Source organism: Leopardus geoffroyi, chromosome B1 (genome assembly GCF_018350155.1).
Source record: "Leopardus geoffroyi isolate Oge1 chromosome B1, O.geoffroyi_Oge1_pat1.0, whole genome shotgun sequence".
Classification (NCBI taxonomy): domain Eukaryota; kingdom Metazoa; phylum Chordata; class Mammalia; order Carnivora; family Felidae; genus Leopardus; species Leopardus geoffroyi.
The window spans coordinates 68,871,043-68,890,066 of record NC_059327.1 but is presented as its reverse complement, the minus strand read 5'-3'; the positions used below and the strand labels follow the sequence as shown (position 1 = coordinate 68,890,066).

The 19,024-nt window shown below is 40.1% G+C and overlaps 1 protein-coding gene across 6 annotated transcripts in view; it reads left to right on the top strand.

Moving 5' to 3' along the window:
* FNIP2 (folliculin interacting protein 2) overlaps window positions 1–19,024 on the top strand; it is a 134,548-nt gene that overhangs the window by 68,501 nt on the left and 47,023 nt on the right. For 3 of the 6 annotated variants that reach the window (XM_045464349.1, XM_045464369.1, XM_045464338.1), the window contains exons 3-9: window positions 2,259–2,402; window positions 5,686–5,786; window positions 5,890–5,961; window positions 7,481–7,581; window positions 7,750–7,839; window positions 9,420–9,491; window positions 18,551–18,680. In XM_045464349.1, the coding sequence (XP_045320305.1) occupies window positions 2,259–2,402; window positions 5,686–5,786; window positions 5,890–5,961; window positions 7,481–7,581; window positions 7,750–7,839; window positions 9,420–9,491; window positions 18,551–18,680 (710 nt within the window). Of the gene's footprint in view, window positions 1–2,258; window positions 2,403–2,488; window positions 2,672–5,685; window positions 5,787–5,889; window positions 5,962–7,480; window positions 7,582–7,749; window positions 7,840–9,419; window positions 9,492–18,550; window positions 18,681–19,024 lie in introns of those variants that run through there. The other 3 variants (XM_045464364.1, XM_045464360.1, XM_045464379.1) reach the window with 2 other exon arrangements.

Here is a 19,024-nt window from a genome sequence, read left to right as displayed (position 1 = left end):
CAGCCCTTGATCTCCTGGAGCCAGAACAGGAAAGGTTAAGGTCACATGTCCAGGTGAGGAGTAGAGTCTGGTCCTCCCTGAGTCTTCTGGACCTCAGCCTGAGGTACTTCTAAGTTGTCGCCTTTAGACTTTTCATTCTTTTTATGTTCAGTAGCTTGCTATCTATACTGACCAAATTCTGGAAGTTCATCCCATGTGTAGCTAAGTAAATGAATAGTTTATATCACAGTCTTTGTTTCATCAGGGCCAAGGGGCTGTTTTCCTGCTTTTGATAAGGATCATTTCTGCAGGAAGGAAGTATTTGGTTAAAGGCAGTTTAGCTGGGTAGATTCCATAGTACTTTATAGTGGAAGTCTGCCAGGTAGCTAATCATTACAGTAGTCGTTGGGCTTGTTGGGGGGGCGGGGAATCTCTCAGGTGATTCACCTGTAGGCTTTAATGGTAGATTTGTATCAAAGTTTAGGTGAGCCAGCACTTGACGGGACATGATTTCTCCCTTAATTTCCCATATCATTTCCTGTTTCCCTGAAGGCCTTGCACAGATGGTTTAGTTGAAACACCCACACACCATCACTCCTAATGGTGGTAACAGGTTGAAGAAAAAATTCTCACTGGCTTTTCTTTTTTTAAAGTTTATTTATTTATTTATTAATTTAGAGAGAGTACATGCATGCATGCTGGGGGGAGGGACAGAGAGAGAAAAAGAGAGAATCCCAAGCAGGCTCTGCACTGTCAGCACAGAGCTAGATGTGAGGCTCGATCCCATGAACCGTGAGATCATGACTGGAGCCGAAATCAAGACTCAGATGCCTAACCCACTGAACCACCCAGGTGCCCCTCACTGGTTTTCAAAGGCAACTGGAATTTTGGTATATCAGAGCAGTGATGACACTGGAGTCGGGAATATAAGCTTTCTTGGAAGTGCTCATTTAGTCAAAAAGGTAGCTAGGTCCAGAGAGGTTTGTCACTTTCCCAAGGCTACAGAAAGAGTCCAAACAAGTAGTGCTCGACTCACCGTCCCAGGTGCTATCTCCAATTATAGACTGCTCAGTATGTTGTACCCCAGCCAGAGGGTCTAGCAGTCTGTGAGGCAGGTGTGGACTTGTGTCACTTTGGGCTCTCTGAGGGGCTGTGTTGGGTTAAGTGGTATTAAGTAACGACTAGATCTGAAGAGGGTGTTGAAGGAGTGCCTGATACCCAGGAATTACCAAGTACGACTTTGAATGCTGTCACTGCTGGAGTGACTAATGTTATGGGCCAGCACAGTGTGTGTTTTCCGTACATTCTTTTCCCATTTTCAGCCCCCCACTCCCTTGGCAAGCACAAAACGTCATGAGTTTGTATCAGGCACATGACTGCAGGCATTTGCATTAGACCACCAGTGTGACTGTCACATTGGAGATTAGATAAGCTGCAGTTGCATTCATGTTTTTCCAAGCAAAAGCTGCACACAAAAAGGCAAGTAAGACTCAGACAGAATAGAAACAACCTACCATAGATGGCACGGGATGCTTCTGTAGGGAGCAATATAATTTGGTGTAGACGGAAGGGAAGAATTAATAAAGGTGTATCTTTATACCTTTATGTCACTGTCATAAAATTATCAGTGAACTCTGTTTAGGGACTATATAGTAGATAATCTTATATTACTCCTAACCTTTAAAGGCCACTTTTCCATCACATGATGTATAATTCACAGGAGCTCCTGTTTCAGAGTTTTGGTTTATCTTTCACAAACTCTCTCCTGTTACTTTTAAAGGAGTGCTAGAGGAGGTGTGTCATTAAAAACACAAACCCAGGCTTTCCAAATTAGTAATTCTGCTTTCCTAGTTCGTTGCATTTGCCTGGTACAGGGCTAACATTTGGAGCATTGTCTTTCTCCACATGAATTTTATAGATTAGGACTTTCCATTAGTACTAATGGGTCCTCTAGTGACCCAAACAGAGAGATCAGATCTCACTGACGATTTCAGGAGTCGAAATCCATGAAATCTATGAACTGAACTGTAAATAACAGTTGAATCACTTATGGCGAATAGTCCTACTACAAGACCACCATCTCCTGTCTAGTTACCCTTCTTCAGACCCCCAGGGACCACATTCTTGTCCTCATAGAGAAGGAAAAAAAGCTTCTGGTTTTCTGTGCAGCTTAGGCACAGCATAACAGAATGATTTGACAAAGAAGTTCCCAATGAAAAGCGTGCTGAGGAAGCCCGATATACTTAGCAATCCCTTATCTTGCCTGTCTGTCAACCCAGAAAACAGAGGATGTGTCTCTTAAAATGTCAGCCAAGTGCTGTCAAGGAAGCGGCGGCGGTGGCAGCAGCAGCAGCAGCACCTCTTCCCATAGTTCTTCCGGGGCATCTTTACAACATGCTAAGGAGCAGCTTCCAAAGTACCAGGTAAACCCATCCCTGCCCAACCAGATGCCCGTGGGGCTGAAGTCATTTACTGTGATTTCTCCACAGGGAATAATAGCTGCTGGGGGATTCTACTCCAGGGACATGAGCATAAGTATTCCACAGTGTGCTCTTAAATGTGTCCTGTCAGTGCTCTTTTCACACTTTGGCTTTTCTCTCTCGATAAAAACTGTATCCAAGTCGAGGTGATCAAGTATAATATATGAATTCTATATTATAACGATGAATGAGGAAGACATACTGCAAATGAGGTAAATGCTTTTGTTTTGCTCTCTTTGTTGTTAGAACTAGATTAAAACACACAGAGTTTCCAGTTTTGGCATAAAAATTCTAAGGATTCTGGGAATGTATATGGGCATCCTAAGAAAATAGCACTTGCCAGTAGGAGGAAGAAAATCTTGTTTAGAAGAAAGAAATGGTAAGATCTAACTTGAGTGTGAGGGATCACAGGGCTAGTGGCGTGTATGTGTGTGTGTGTGTGTGTGTGTGTGTGTGTGTGTGAGAGAGAGAGAGAGAGAGAAAGAGAGAGAGAGAGAGAGAAAAGGATAGGGATTTGGGTTATTGAAAAATATTGGCTAACTAGAAATAAGGGAAGAAATGTTTCGTAAATACCGAAGAGCAGGAGGATATAAACTGATGAAGAATGTATCAATTTTTTTTTCCTTTTTTTTTTTTTAATTTTTTTTTCAACGTTTTTATTTATTTTTGGGACAGAGAGAGACAGAGCATGAACGGGGGAGGGGCAGAGAGAGAGGGAGACACAGAATCGGAAACAGGCTCCAGGCTCTGAGCCATCAGCCCAGAGCCCGACGCGGGGCTCGAACTCACGGACCGCGAGATCGTGACCTGGCTGAAGTCGGACGCTCAACTGACTGCGCCACCCAGGCGCCCCTGTTTTTCCTTTTTTGACTCATGTGGAATTTTCCATGTTGCTGGAAAAGCAAAGCTGGGTAAATTGCCAGCAGCCACAGGTCTATAGAACTTTGTTAATTTCATGTTCAGGATTTGTGCCACGCATTTGCCCTTATTTCGCAGTGCTCCTCAGTTTCCAGGATGTTTGTGATTTAAAAAGTATACAGTGAAATTTTTAACTAGTTGAGAATCACAATTGGTGTACAGACCCTGTACCCCAAGGAAAAGCAGATTATAAAATGGAGGCGGTAGGTGGAAGTTATTAATAAAAAATGTGAAAGACAGTCGGTTTCTGTCTGCATGTAGTGAGAAGAGGTTGGCGTGAGCTATAACCAAACAGAGAGGAGCCTCGTTAAACAAGGCTGAGAGATTTGTTTCTCTTTCCTCCTCTGCAAACATGTATAAGTAGGTTGCGTATGTGTTTGTTAGTGTGTGCATGTACTTGTGTGTATATAATGTGTGTGTGTGGATTTGAAGTTTAAAAAAAAGATTGAGAAGGCAGTGTTAAGAATGATTCCCATGTTTTGGCTTGGATGGAAAGCACGCTAGCAGAGAATGCAGGGCTGGATGGGCTGGATCCTGGACCGTTGTTTTGTCTTGGTCAGGGTGTGCTGGGGTGCCCGCAGCACACTAGTTTGGTTGACATTCACATCTATCATGTTCATCAGGTGTCTAGAATCCTACATCCAAATACATTCATTCACATATCGTAATAATACATTATTGTATAATATGTGTTACATTATCTTTACATACATATAATGATACCTGAATGAATTCATTTGGATGTAGGATTCTAGAGTTCAGGGAGAGGTCTGGACCTGGAGATAAAAGATGTGGGAAGTATTCCTATGTAAAGAATAACCAAAATCCTAAGAGGGGTTGAGAATGCAGACGGTGAGTAGGAGTGTCCTCTGAGGAACAATCCTGTTCAAGGGAAGATCTAAGAAAGAAGATTCGACAAGGAGGGTAAATAAGAACACCAGATACCATGAGACGTGTTTAAGAAAGCAAACTGGAAAGGGTGCATTGGATTTGACAGGAAGGCAGAAGTCATTACTAAAGCAGTTTGAATAGATGAGGCTGCAGTAGGTTAACAAGCAGATGAGATCTGGGAAAGTGGAGGTAGCACAGGCCCCCCTTTTGGATGACGAAAGGGATGAGAAAGACTGGCCAGAAGGTACAGGGGTCAGATGTTTTTGAAATATTTTTTTGTAAAACTTCAGAGGTATCAGACCATCTGTCATCTTTTGGACCCTCACAAAACCCTACCTGTGCCAATTGGCATTTTCATTCAACACTATTAATTATTGAGGTGAATAATGCTGAACTGTATTTTTACTCAGGAGATATATATATATATATATATATACATATATATATATATATGTATATGTATATGTATATGTATATACACACACACATATATGCATATGTATGTATTTTGAAATTATTATTTTTTAAAATTTAAATTCAAGTTAGTTAACATACAGTGTAGTCTTGGCTTCAGGAGTAGAACCCAGTGATTCATAATCTCTTACATATGACACCAGTGCTCATCCTGAAAAGCACCCTCCTTATTGCCCATCACCATTTAGCCCAACCCCCCCACCTCCCTCAGTTTGTTCTCTGTATTTAAGAGTCTCTTATGGTTTCCCCCCTCTCTGTTTTTATCTTATTTTCCCTTCCCTTCCCCTATGTTCATCTGTTGAATTTATATGATATGTCTTTCTCTGACTGACTTATTTTGCTTAGCATAGTACCAAGAAAAGAGTTACCCCTTTTTTTTCAGAACTTAATCTTGAAAGTTTATAAATTGAGATAATAAAAATCTTTATTTTTCATAGCAAGATTAAAAACGATCTTTGATGAAACACTTGGATCCTACATGAAGATACTGTATATACAAAATCATGAACATAAGTAATAATATGGGGAAAAAATAGGCAATCGCCATTATGGATTAAGACTGTAAAATGATCAGTTTCTGCTTTGAGAAATAATTTTAATTATCTGCTAATAAACTAAAGAAAGACCCCATAGATCAATAAACGTTATTTTCTTTAAAAAAAATTTTTTTTGTGTTTATTTATTTTTGAGACACAGAGCACAAGCAAGGGAGGGGCAGAGAAAGAGGGAGACACAGAATCCAAAGCAGGCTCCAGGCTCTGAGCTGTCAGCACAGAGCCCAGCAAGGGGCTCGAACCCACAAACCATGAGACCATGACCTGAGCCAAAGTCGGACGCTTAACTGACTGAGCCATCCATGCGCCCCAAATGTTATTTTCTTTTGCATCACACATCATGTTGTGCCACATATTAACTTTGACTTTGGTTTCTTTAATGTATGCAGTACACAAGACCCGCTTCTGATGTCAACATGCTAGGGGAAATGATGTTTGGCTCGGTTGCAATGAGTTACAAAGGCTCCACTTTAAAAATACACTATATACGGTGAGTTTGGGCTTCTTTTCCTACTATTTGTGAAAAACGGAATGGTGAAACTGCTTTCTTATTCAAAAATACTTTCTCTCTCTCTCTCTTTTTTTTCTTCTAGTTCTCCTCCACAACTGATGATTAGTAAGGTGTTCTCAGCTAGAATGGGCAGCTTCTGTGGGAGTACAAATAAGTAAGTGTGGGATTTTGTACCAATCCACCCTCCCTCCCCATTTTTTTAAGTGGCTGTTTCTGGAAAGAGTAGTTCTTTGAGAGCCATACATATTTTTGAAATAAGAAGTGAGATGAGTCCACATTAACAAAGAAATGGCCATTTTCCTGCACATAATGTATATGAAAAGGCCTTTGACTTTATTAGCTGGCCTTAAAGACAAATGAAATGACTGTTAATTTCCCAATGCTGTTTTATCTTAAAAAGAAAACAACAACAACAAAAAACTGATTGGCTAGTTAGTTTATTTCTAAAGAAATGAAGCACATAGTGAGTTTTTTCAGGCTGTGGGGCACATGTATGGCAGGCTGGGTCATATGTGCTCACCATCTATTCAGCTGTCAATGTCACCTCTATGACTGGTGGGTACCTGGATCAGGCCATATCCTGATCTTCACTCCTGAGTTTTTTCCTCCTCTAATTTTATATTTCTTTGTAGACAAAGAAAACTGATGTTAACTCTCATTCTGGTACATTTGTTCATACACTGTGAACTTTTCAAGCAGAAATATTTCATATGCTTCATTTTTGAATAAAACAGAACATTTGCTATACTTTCGTAAGTTTGAAAGAAGTTTGTTATAAATTAAAGGGATATTCTTAGAAGTCAAATGAAGGCCGTTCTTTTTTCATAATCTTGGGAAATTAAAAATATTTTTCTTTGTAGATTTGGGTACCTTTGAGTAGTTCTGCTTACTCTTCAACAAAATAATGAATTTAACTTGTTTGAGCATTTAACATTGGTCTGGCATGACTTAAGCCCATATGAGAATTGATACTCTTTTTCAGACCCTTTCAGTTATACACTAATTCCCTATAATAGAATATCGAGCTCACATTTAAGTAAAAATTATTTTGGCCCTATTAATGTTGTATTCTCCTTGAAGTCTTGATATTTATTTTACTTGTTAATAAATCAAGTAAATTATTAAAATTGGCTTCTCTCACATTTGTGTCTATGAGTAATTCTGACTTCTTAGATGTTGTGAAGTCAAACTTCTATGGGAATCATAATTTCTGTTATATCCTCCTTCTGGAAAAACTTGCTAAATTGCTCATAGATGTTAACTGAGAGTTCAGATCAATTTCATTTTGAAGTTTTATGTGAAATTACCCTTGAAATGAATAGTAACATCTTGAGTGTCAGTTACTAAAACACAATTTAGAAATGAATAGCGATATCCTAGGTGTCAGTCACCAAAGCCAAATTTGTAGAGTTCCATGTCCCATTATATAATGTAAAATTGTTAGGAATACATTGTTTAGTTTTATAGGTTGGACTGCCTTCAAAACATTTTTTTGTCTTTTCCTTTCCCCTAAAGTTTAGTTTCCTTTGGTAGATGTGAGACTTTATTCATTTATAAGGAAAGTTGGAACAACTGGTAAGTTGCCTGTGTTTGAGAGTTTGTTAGAAAACAGTCTTATTCATCTCTTGATATTTTTCTTCTCTCTCTCCTTTCCCCTCCTTCTCTGGATGTAGCTTACAAGACAGCTTTGAATACATCCACCAGGATCCTAATTTGGGAAAACTCAACACAAATCAGAATAACTTGGGTCCTTGTCGTACTGGAAGTAACCTAGGTAAAATCAGCCACATAACTGGGCTCTCTCTGAATACCACTATTGTGGGTGTGTGTTTTGCTTTATTTGAGTTTGTTGTTTTGTTTTGTTTTTTTGCATTATCTTTAATCTGTGTTTATTTTTGTGTGTGTACTTTGTTGGCCCTCTTCCGTGTGTCTCTGTCTCTAGGTCTGCTGCAAGCATGCGGCAGCAAACTGCTACAGGGCGTAGCTGAAGGAGGACCTCTCCGGCTCACCCGGAGCGCTTCTTTCTTTGCAGGTTTGTGTGGAATGCTGAGAACAGTGTGACCCACACACATTAGTAATAACTCCTGTGCAGTTTCTTAGAAAAAAAATCCTGTTTGGTGCCTCTCTAGAAATCCAAGGGGCTCTTGAGATAATAGTTTCAAATGCAGCCAAGTTCACGGTGTTTTGAAAAATTCCACCAATGAACTTCTATTGTAAATGTCTTTGCTAATACCCCAGTGTAAGCTGATTTTGATCTGAAATGAGCCCTTAGTGTTTCTAAGAGGATTGTGTTTTCTGATTTTCCTGGGCCTCTTCAGGTCTGAACTGTTTTCCTTTCCCATGGTATATACTTCTATCCATTTAGTCACCTGCATCCCCACCTGCACAGAGTTTCTTCAAAAGTCACCTAATAAGAGCATGGAAGACCTCTCTCTCTCTCTCCCTCTCTCTCTTTTTCTCTTCCTCAGCCACCTCATCTCTCCCTCTCTCTCTCTCTCTACTTTCCACCCCTACTCTCTCTAGCATTTAAGTAGTTTAAATGCAGTTTCTAGGTTCTTTACAGGTATAATCATCTCGGTCTCTCTGGGTAGGTAAATTCTTAGATTTAACTGGCCTTGCTAGCTAAAGCTGTTGAATGTCTGTTGAAGTCTGGCATGATTAACAAGTGTGGGGAATCTTCATTACTAACATTAAAGGTTATGTTTATGACAAATGGTATTCCTCATTCTGTTCTTTGTAGCTGGAAATGTGCTAAGCTCTATTAGTTAACTGACACCCCGATGAAAGTGACACCTTCCCACCTACTTAGAGTGAGGCTAACATGTTTATATGCTCTCTTCAAAATTATGAAAATAAACAGTCTTCAAAAACTATCTGGAAAGTATAATAATCAGGCAGGGCCCTGGGTTTCTCATACATTGTAAAGCTTACTATAGCAATATGTCCTCTACCCTCTAGCTCAATATGTATGATGAATCTGAAGCATTCCTACAAGTCTGTAATACTTTAGAGTGTTTTCTAAAATTCATGCCAGGATATTCGTTTTTCTCAGTAACTCTACAGTGATACTGGGTGTATATGGAAAAGAAATGGAGGAAGAAATATTTGAAAATGAAGGGGTTTTTATCTGCCAAGAGAGTGGGTTATAAACAGAAACATTTTTTAAATTTATGAAATGGTATTCAAATATTTGTTTCCTAAGTTGCCTATAGTTACTAATAAAACTGATTATAAAGCATTTTGAAAATACAGTGCTATTTAAATATTACTAATGATGAGGACAATGGCTGGAAGTATCTGCCTGAGAATGTTTGTTCATTTTATCAACTGCATGAATAGTTTATTATTCAGTTTGCTTTAGAAATAGGCACCACTCCAACAAGTTTTTATGCTACAGTAGGGTAAAGACAGGTAATTACTTGGTTCTGTTTTTACTCTCACCATTGTGTTTTATGTATTTAATTTTGCTTTCTCGTTAATTTTCATATATACACGTATGCCAACCATCAATAGCAGTAGCCTACTTTGAAATGTAAAAATTACTGTAGTGGCTTTTAAACAAGGCCTTCTTTGGAAGTTCAATAACTTTGTTACCTTTTGCCTTTATCTTAGCACATAGCACTCCAGTTGACATGCCAAGCAGAGGACAGAATGAAGACCGGGACAGCGGTATTGCTAGATCAGGTATTTGCACTTCCTTTTATATGTTTAGTTGATAGAGTGAACTATCTGTAATGATGAAGTAGGTGGGAAAATAGAAGACAGGTCTCGCCTTCTGGGTTTTTTTCCTTTGCCATATTCTTTTTTTTTTTTTTTTTAATTTTTAAATATTTATTTATATTTGAGAGAGAGAGACAGAGTGCAAGCAGGGAAGGGGCAGAGAGAGAAGGAGACACAGAATCCGAAACAGGCTCTAGGCTCTGAGCTGTCAGCACAGAGCCTGACGTGAGGCTCAAACCCACCAACTGTGAGATCATGACCTGAGCCGAAGTCAGACTCTTCCCTGATTGAGCCACCCAGACGCCCCTCCTTTTCCATATTCTAAGGTAGTCTCATGTGTCTGAAGATCCAGAACGTTGATATACAGCATTTAGGAGTGATTGTACAACATGGACTAGTTTTTTCTAAACCTAAACTCATATGAGACTATATTGTATTTGAGAAATTTCTTTTTTTTTAATTAAAAAAATTTTTTTAATGTTTATTTATTTTTGAGAGAGAGACAGAGTGCAAATGGGGGAAGGGGCAGAAAGAGAGGGAGACACAGAATCCAAAGCAGGCTCCAGGCTCCAGGTTCCGATCTGTCAGCACAGAGCCTGACGCAGGACTGGAGCCCACGAACTGAGATCGTGACCTGAGCCAGTCAGACTGACTGAGCCACCCAGGCGCCCCTAAGACAGCAATTTTGACTGAGAGTGATTTTGGTTCCATGGTGGTACCCATTTCTTCTTGCCTTGAAATTCAACCCTAACGAAACTAGCTTCAGTGCCAGCCAGCCCTGTTCAGGTGGGCCCTACCAGGGCAGGGGAGCTGAGCTTTGGGACGTTAAGATCTTCAGTACACATTCACAGCCTTTGAGGAACTGATGTACTGATGCACTGATGTAGCTCAAAGCTCAGCTACTCCTCTAGTAGAGAATGCTGACAGCAACCCCTAAGGAATGGGGAAATTCTCCTAAGACCATTGAATACAAATCAAATTTAAAATTTAAAAACAGTGTTCTCTTTAGCATTTCATGAGTTACTCTTTACCTTCTCAGATTTCATGTTTGTACAAAAATTGCTTTAAATGAAAATGATACAAGTCTAAGCAGCAGGAGTTACATTTCTGACCAATGGCTCAATGCTTAAGTTTACAAAAAAAGATTATGAAGACCAAAAGCAATCAATTGTTTTTATTTCATCATAAATAAAATCCGGTGTACTTTATACATGACATACATAAACAAAGGAAGGGGATTCAGTAACAAATGACATCTCATTTAATAACTCAGGAGCAGAGTTGTACCGAGTGGGATGAAGGACCCTGGTATCACACAAAAGGAACATGAGGACTCCTTTGAGGTGTGTCTAAGGGCCAGAGATGGATACAGAAATGAAAGGAAGGCAAGGAAGAAAGGCATCTGAGGCACTGGCTGGCTGGCCTATTTGGTGAAGGTGTCCTGTATCACTGGTAAAACCAGTGGGGTGCTCTTAGTCTTTAGTGGAAGGCAGAGGCTGCGTGTCTGATGTGTGCATCAGGCAAAAAAACCCACACTCCTCCAAGGCCTCCATTTCCAGATCACTGCTTCACTGCCCTTCTTCTACAGCACAGAATCTACCTCAGATCTAAACCACAAATCAAAAATCGTAGCGGAATCGTGTACAAAGGCAGAAACCGAGAGATCTTAAAAGCAGTATTAGAAAAGTTTAAGCCTTGAAGGAATGAGAGAAGGGGTAGCTAAGATAAAATCTAGATCAGCCTGACTCTAGGACAGAAGAGAGGGTGACTGGCAGGTCCTCCCGCAGAGGTGGACGGATTTACCTCCACAGACACCTTTCTTCCTCTGATTTTATTTTCAATACTCAACAAGCAAATTCCCAGTAAAATTAGCTCAAGGAAGCTTCCTTTTAAAAAGAAATTTCTCATGGGGCACCTGGGTGGCTCAGTCAGTTAAGCATCTGACTTCGGCTCAAGTCATGATCTCACAGTTCTTGAGTTCAAGCCCTGCCTCAGGTTCCCTGCTGAGAGCAACAGAGCAGAGCCTGCTTGAGATTCTCTCTCCCTTTCTCTTTCCCTTCCCCACTTATGCACATGCTTTCTCTCTCTCTTTCACCCTCAAAATAAATAAATTGACTTTAAAAAAAGTAGTAAAATAGGCAGAAGATCAGTATGAGAAAAACTTTAACATGTATTCTCAAACATTTTTATTCAAGTGTTTTGAAATGAACCTTCAGTGTAAGAATACACATCATCATAGTATTCGACTCTAGGCCATGTGTTTTGGCCACTCTGCAGATACAGGGTGGACCCCACCCCAAATTTGGTTTGGATGTCGAGACTAATGACACCACACACATGCAAGAGGATATGAAAATATTTATCACTCACGTAATGACACTTTCTGGTGAGAGCAGGATGGGCTTCCCAAGCTGGTCAGAAAATGACTTGAGAGGGGTGCCTGGGTGGCTTAGTCGGTTAAGCGTCTGACTTCAGCTCAGGTCATGATCTCATGGTTTGTGGGTTCGAGCCCCACGTCGGGCTCTGTGCTGGCAAATTGGAGCCTGGAGCCTGCTTTGGAATCTGTGTCTCCATGCCCCTCTCTCTGCCCCTCCCCTTCCCACATGTGCACGTATTCTTGCTCTCAAAATAAATAAACATTAAAAATAAAAGAAAGAAAATGCCTTGAGAGAAAGGGAAAGGAGATGATCTTCAGGTTTTTATGATGGTTAGGGGGTAGGGCCAGGGTGAGGGCTTCCACACACAGGTTGAACTTCCTAGTGGTTATCACCTTGCCCAGATGTGGGGCAGACAAGGAAGAGGTTTGAGAGGAGAAGCTTAAAAGGTATCAGCAGTCAGACATCAAAAAATGGAGTCAGACTATTTATTACAACGTGTGTCACCATTGAATAATGCAAAATGACATCCCACTTGGATCTGAATTCTTCATTGATTTAACTGATAGAGTGCTTTGTAAAGAGTGGCAAGAGTCAAGGAGGGTACTGCTTTGTTTGTTGTCTGTGTGGGAGAAAGGCCGTGGCATCCCGTTGACCTTGCGTGTATAAATGTAGGCAAAGGCTTGAACTCACTTTATGTGAGTCTTGGCGGTACTAATTGTGCTTCTCTGGGAACACAAGAGAATGGGAGGCCCCAAGGAGATGCTGGGACATCATCTCCCACTCACTTTCTGTCTCCCCTGGGAAATTGTTGTGCAACTGTCTCATCACCTCCAGGCTTCAGATAAGGTTTGGAGCTTTCTGCCCTGCCCACCTGAGACTAGAAGTGCAGACTAGAGAATTGCTGAGCTGTGGTCTCCAACTGCTCCCCAGCACCAGGGCCTCCTACAACTCAGGGTGTGGGCATCTGATCCCTTTTGTGTCAGTACTGTCCTTTTTGGCGTGTGAGGCAGGGATCACTAGGGACTGGCACTTTTGGTTTATTCTTCTTTCCACAGACTATGTAAGAAACTGTCCCAATCTAAAAATGTCTTGTTACATCATTACTCTCAAGCCTTTACTTTGGGCTTTGCCTTGCCTTCTATATATGAACTTGGCAGTCTGTAATGTAGCTTGGACAGAACTCCATTTCTTCATTTCTTTATACTTCTCATATTTTAAGTCAGACCTTTGGTTATTCTCCTGGCATGAATGTTTGTTTTCCATTTCACAAATTTGCTGACTCTTTTGCTTTAGCTTTTTCCTTTCTACATTTGCATTCTTATTACCTGTTTAAGAAAAATTAGAATAAAAAAGTAATGCAGATAGCATCCCAAACTAGGGATCTAGAATAATTCTAAACAAAGATGTGTGATACAGTTATGGAGAGATTTTAAAACTTTATTAAAAGAAGACCTTCCCTTGTGAAGCCAGACAAAATAACTCTCACTTATATGGAAGAGCAAAGAACCAAGAGAATTTTTATTCTTCGCAAAAGTCTTTGTAGGCACTTCATTCTTAGACTACAGACTATGAATTAAAAGGCATACAAAGGTTAAATAACTTGGCACATAATTGTAGAGGCTTGATCTCCAAGGCTCGGCTAGAGTTTATATTCTAACTAAGGAATTAAAATTTAAGGTGCTTTCAATGAAATATTATTCAGTGCTAAAAAGGAATGAGCTATCAAACTGGGACAAAATATGAGAGAAACTTAAATCATATGGCTAAGTGTAAGAAGCTGAGCTGAGAAGATTTACCTATTATAGGAGTTCAACTGTGTGACATCTGGAAAAGGCAAAATTATAGAGACAGTAAAAAGATCAGTGGTTACCAGGAGTGGGGGGACGGGCAGGGAGGGATGAGTAGATGGAGCACAGAGGATTTTTAGGGAACTGAAAATATTTTCATTGATACTGTAGTAGACGGTACATGTCAGTACACGTTTGTTGGAACTCACAGAAAGTACAACACTAAGAGTGAACTCTGTGGTGAACTATGGATTCTGGCTGATGATTATGTTTGAGTGTTGGTTCATCAGCTGTATCAAGTATAGCACTCTGGTGTGGGATATTCATCATGGGGCAGGCTCTGTGTATGTGACAGCAGGGGCTATATGGACAGAGCTCTGTACCTTCCACTAAGTTTTTCTATGAACCTAAAGCTACCCTAAAAAACTGTCTATTTTTAAAAATTAACGTGTTTGGGGGCACCTGGGTGGCTCAGTCTGTTCAATGTTGGACTTTGGCTCAGGTCATGATCTCCCAGTTCTTGAGTTCGAGCCCTACGTCAGCCTCACTGCTGGCAGCACAGAGGCTCCTTCAGATCATTTGTCCCCCTCTCTTTCTGCCCCTCCCCTGCTCACACACTCTCTCTCTCAAAACAAACAAACAAAAAAAAATTAAGGTGTTTTGAAATCGTGGTGGTGAGGACATTTTCTTTGTCTTTTCACTGAGGGAACTTGATAGGAATTTTATTAAAACTTAAAAGACCTGGGACACTTTTGAGGACCCCATATAGTCTTAAAATCACTCTGTGGTTTGGTAACTATGATGTGTTAACTAAAATTCGATTTGCCAATTAACATATTTATTTGGTTTATTGAAAATGGCATTTTCCTATCCGACAATAATCACAGCTCTATTAATTGACCTTTGAAAATGCTTCTGTTCCTTTGTAATGAGAAATACACTTTAAGGAACCTTGTATTTTTCAAGTGTTGAAGCAAAAACTCTAAGCGAAGTACCATCAGTGTTACAGCAAAAAAAGATGATTGCTATGGTTTGGATGTAGTACCCTCTGTGCCAAATATAAAAAGTGTTCAGGGTCAGAGCTCTACTACTGCTGCCCATCACCATCACCGCCTCCACTACCACCACAAAAAAACAACAACAACAAAAGAATGTTTTGAAATGAGGGTAGGGAGGAAAAAGAGAAAAGCCGTGTGCTCCGCATACAGCTTTGACCGCAGGAAACTTTTAACTAACTCACACTTTGAATTCTCTGTAGAAATTTGCCTCCCTAATGCTTTGTTTCTGTCATAATTACCGATTGAGACAGACATCGCTGTTCTTCCCATAACCATTTGCTCACTCTTCATGCAGCAATATTTCTTGAGCATCTTATGTGTCAGGCGCTTTCGTAGGATATGGGGATAGATCAGGGATCATCTTGATCCATGATCTCATGGAGTTTATATTTAATAGAGGAAATACAGATAATAGATAGTAAAATGTAGGCAAGCACTTACACTGAGGAAAAGTAAGAACATATGGGGTGCTCGTGGGAGGCCTCTCCAAGAAGGTGAAATGTTCAGCTGACTGGATTGCCATGAAGATCAGAGCTAAGAGCATTTTGGGCATGGAACAGCTAGTGCAGAAACCGAGAGTGGAAACAGGCTTTGGAGCTTTGTGTATAAGGAATAGCAAGGAGGCTGGAATGTCGTAAGGGCGGGTGGTATAAGATGCACTTGGAGAGGAAATAAGGGGCCTAATCACATTAACTTAGTCTTCTCACTATGATGGGATTGTTTCCAAATACACACAGACCCGTGCCAGTCCAAGCTGCAGAAGAGACAGAAGAGTCTAGCCAACTACCAAATGCATTAAACGTTAATGAAACAGTTATCTGAATCCACCCTTTTCTCATGAAAATGGCAATGAGTTGTAGACCAAAATTAGGGCTGTTCTTCCATTTGAGAGTTATTAACTATATTAATAGCTTCCTATTGTGTGTGATCGACAATGATATACCATAGTACTTTAACATAAAAATCATATTAAATAGTATTAACATATTTTGATAAGGAAATGCTTGATAGCACTAAGCCAGCACTTTAGCTTAATATTTCACTTACATACCATAAAAAATTTTATTCGGTATATTATAAAGAGAAAGGATTATTCTCTTCTGTGTTTTATTTTTTTAATTGTTTCCCTTCCCTTTCACATGTCTATTACAAATCCTAGGTTGTTTTCATAATCAACTAATCAGAACTAATAACATTTTAGTACTCCAAAATGTTGTATACTTAGCTTTCCTGTTCCAAGAATTATCAGAGGGAGTAAATAGCCAGCATTTATTGTGGGGGCTAATAAGTATTTTGCATGTATTGATTTGTTTAATCCTCACAGGAACCTTATGAAATAGGTCACTGCTTTTCAAACTTCTCTTTTGTCTGAAGTTCATGCTAATTAATGCATTTTATGTTATGATCCAGTAACAAACATCTTTATATATAACAAAAGTTTCATCAGTTAATAGCACTTGTGTTTTTTCTTTTTAATTTTTTATTTTTTTAAGTATATTTATTTTGAGGGAGAATACACAAGCAGGGGAGAGAGAGAGAGAGAGAGAGAGAGAGAGAGAGAGAGAGAGAATCCCAAGCAGGCTTCGCGCTGTCAGTACAGAGCCCAGTGTGGGGTTCCATCTCACGAACTGTGAGATCATGACCTCAGTTGAAATTAAGAGTCAGATGCTTAACCAAATGAGCCACCCAGGCGCCTGCTTTTTTTTTTTTTTTTTTTAATGGTGGTGTCAGTTCACTAAATAATTCACAATTCACTAGCCGATTGTAGTTCTCATGGAAAATACTGAGGTGTGGTATTTTACTGTCCTCATTTTACAGATGAGAAAGCTAACAGTTTAAGTAAACTGCCCAAGTGTTACATGTAACAACTGGTGAGTAGCAGAGGTAGGATTTGAACCAGGAGCCTGGGCTTTTACTCAGTTTACTAAACTGAATTGTATAGCTGTACCTTTAATTTCCAGAATAAATTTGGCCCTCAGAGTCATCTCCATCTTGCCTCTGTGACAGGGAAACAAATGTTTATGAAACAAGTACTGCCCCTCAGGCCTGTCCTCCACCTGCCAAGAAGTTGAATTGATCGGCATAAGTCAGGGAGAGACAGGGGACCCTGAAGATTTAGGAATGAGGGAATGAAGAGTTTGTGTACCTTATGGGGGACTTTTAGAGCTTGAGGATGTGGCACAAACGTCTAATTGGGATTTTTTATTAAGTAGTTTTGTGTGATTTTGAGGAAAAACTCTTTTCTATCTCCCTTCGACATTGTCAGGAAAATTACCCACCACTGATATTTCAAATAAGGATTTGACTTTGGGCAGTTAAGTCCAGCCTCAGGGTGAAACCAGGTCAGAACAGAGGCAAGCCTGTTGGGGCCAGCCACATCTGGGTGATACTTTAGTGAAGAAGTGCCGTACGTTCACTAACAATTTATTGCCTGTTGTGTTCAAGAAGCTGTCCTGGCTGGATACAGGGATGCAAAGCTGATTTAGATGTACCAAACACATTTGTTATGAGTAGTGACTAAATTAGAAGAAAACCATGTCACGCACCTCTGCTGTGCAAAGAACCTTGAGTTGTTTTGCATCTAATTCCGTAGCCTGGCAAGTTCATTGCTATTCATGTAGGTTTGAAGCTCCACCTAGGCGGATGTGTGTCTGTCTTGTCCCCCAGTGTATCCCAGTTGCCACACGCAACACCTGGCACATTGTACACACTCCAGCATTTGCTGACTGATTATTGACTAACAGCCAAGTAACTCCTGGGGTATTTAAGAAATCAGGTCAGGGAGTCAGGTTATTTATATCTGCCTATGAAAGCATAAATTAAAATGTAAAACTTTATATGGGAAATTGCCTTATCAAGTGATATCCATGAGCATAATATATTATGTGTCCTGAAATCAATTTCCTTTGTCCTGTGATCTGCTTCTGAAAACATTGACCAGCTTTCAACATAGCACCCCATTTTCTTTTCCACTGGACTGACTTTTCAGTGTCTAATTCCTTAGCCCAAGGAAAGTAAAAGAGTCTGTCTTCTTTCATTCTTCCAAACGAGTAGACCTCCATCAAGCAGCTCTGCTTTGTAAGAATGCCTTTGCCTACCCTGAAAGGGACGGGTCCCTCCCTGCCTGTTAAAGAAGTCTGGGCTGGCATGTCAGCTCACACTGAGAGCCTAAGTGCAGGCATTTAATATTTTGTAGACGAAAGAAGCAGAGAGAGGCTCTGAGGCAAAAAAGTAATCCAAGCAGAAAATATATTTAAGACTAGAGGTTGCTTTTTCACAGCCAAGGAAGTGGCAATGGGGAGCTGGTTGCTGGAGGGAAGGAGCATAAATATGTATTGTGTATTTGGAGATAGGGGATTGGAGAGAGGATACTATGTGGAGGAACCACTTATTTGCCTAGATTTCACCTCAAAATAGAGAATGAAGAAGTAGTTAAGAGGAGAAAATATATGTCCATAAACATTGTATATGACATTAGTTATCAGGTGTATAACATTGATGCTGTGTGAACCGTTGTCCTGGAAATCTGCATTTACATTCTGATGAAGTTAGTATTAATTATGTTGCCTTTTTAATGTGGGGCCTCGTGATTGATGCAGTTGCTATGTCTGTAATCCCTATTTTTTAAATTTATTTTCCTTTTTAAAGGATGTTTTCTTTGTAAGAGAGAAGTCATAGTCTCCCCCTGCTGGATATGGCTGGTAGAACCTGAAAATTTAGGTCACTTGGCATGTATGTTGTGTAGCTATGAGAGGATTCATTTACCTGGACTTTGAACTTTCAAATTTTCTTCCCCACAGCCTCACTTAGCAGCCTTTTGATTACGCCTTTTCCATCTCCAAGCTCCTCCACATCCTCTTCCAGTAGTTACCAGCGCCGCTGGCTTCGAAGTCAGACAACAAGTTTGGAAAATGGCATCATTCCAAGGAGGTGAGTTGCAAGTTTGCTCTTGCCGAGAAAGGTACTAGTTGCAGGCAGCTCGAACAAACTGGCAGTACTCACCTGTTGTCAGTGGAAAAAGAACTAAGACCTCTTGGTTAGCTTCAGCTTAGGCTGAAAATTTGCAAGTGATAAGTTTTATAAAAAGAATAAATATAGAAGCCAAACAGCAATCTGGTTTGGAAGACACTGGGGAATAATCTGGGTCATTGTGCCGTGTACGAGCTAGACTTGGTGTTATTTAAGATGAGTGTGCTCTCTCTTTGAATTGGCTCCCTTCCAGATACAGCTCTTGGGAGCTAGAGGGGTGGAATAAATCTCTTCCTTGGCTTACT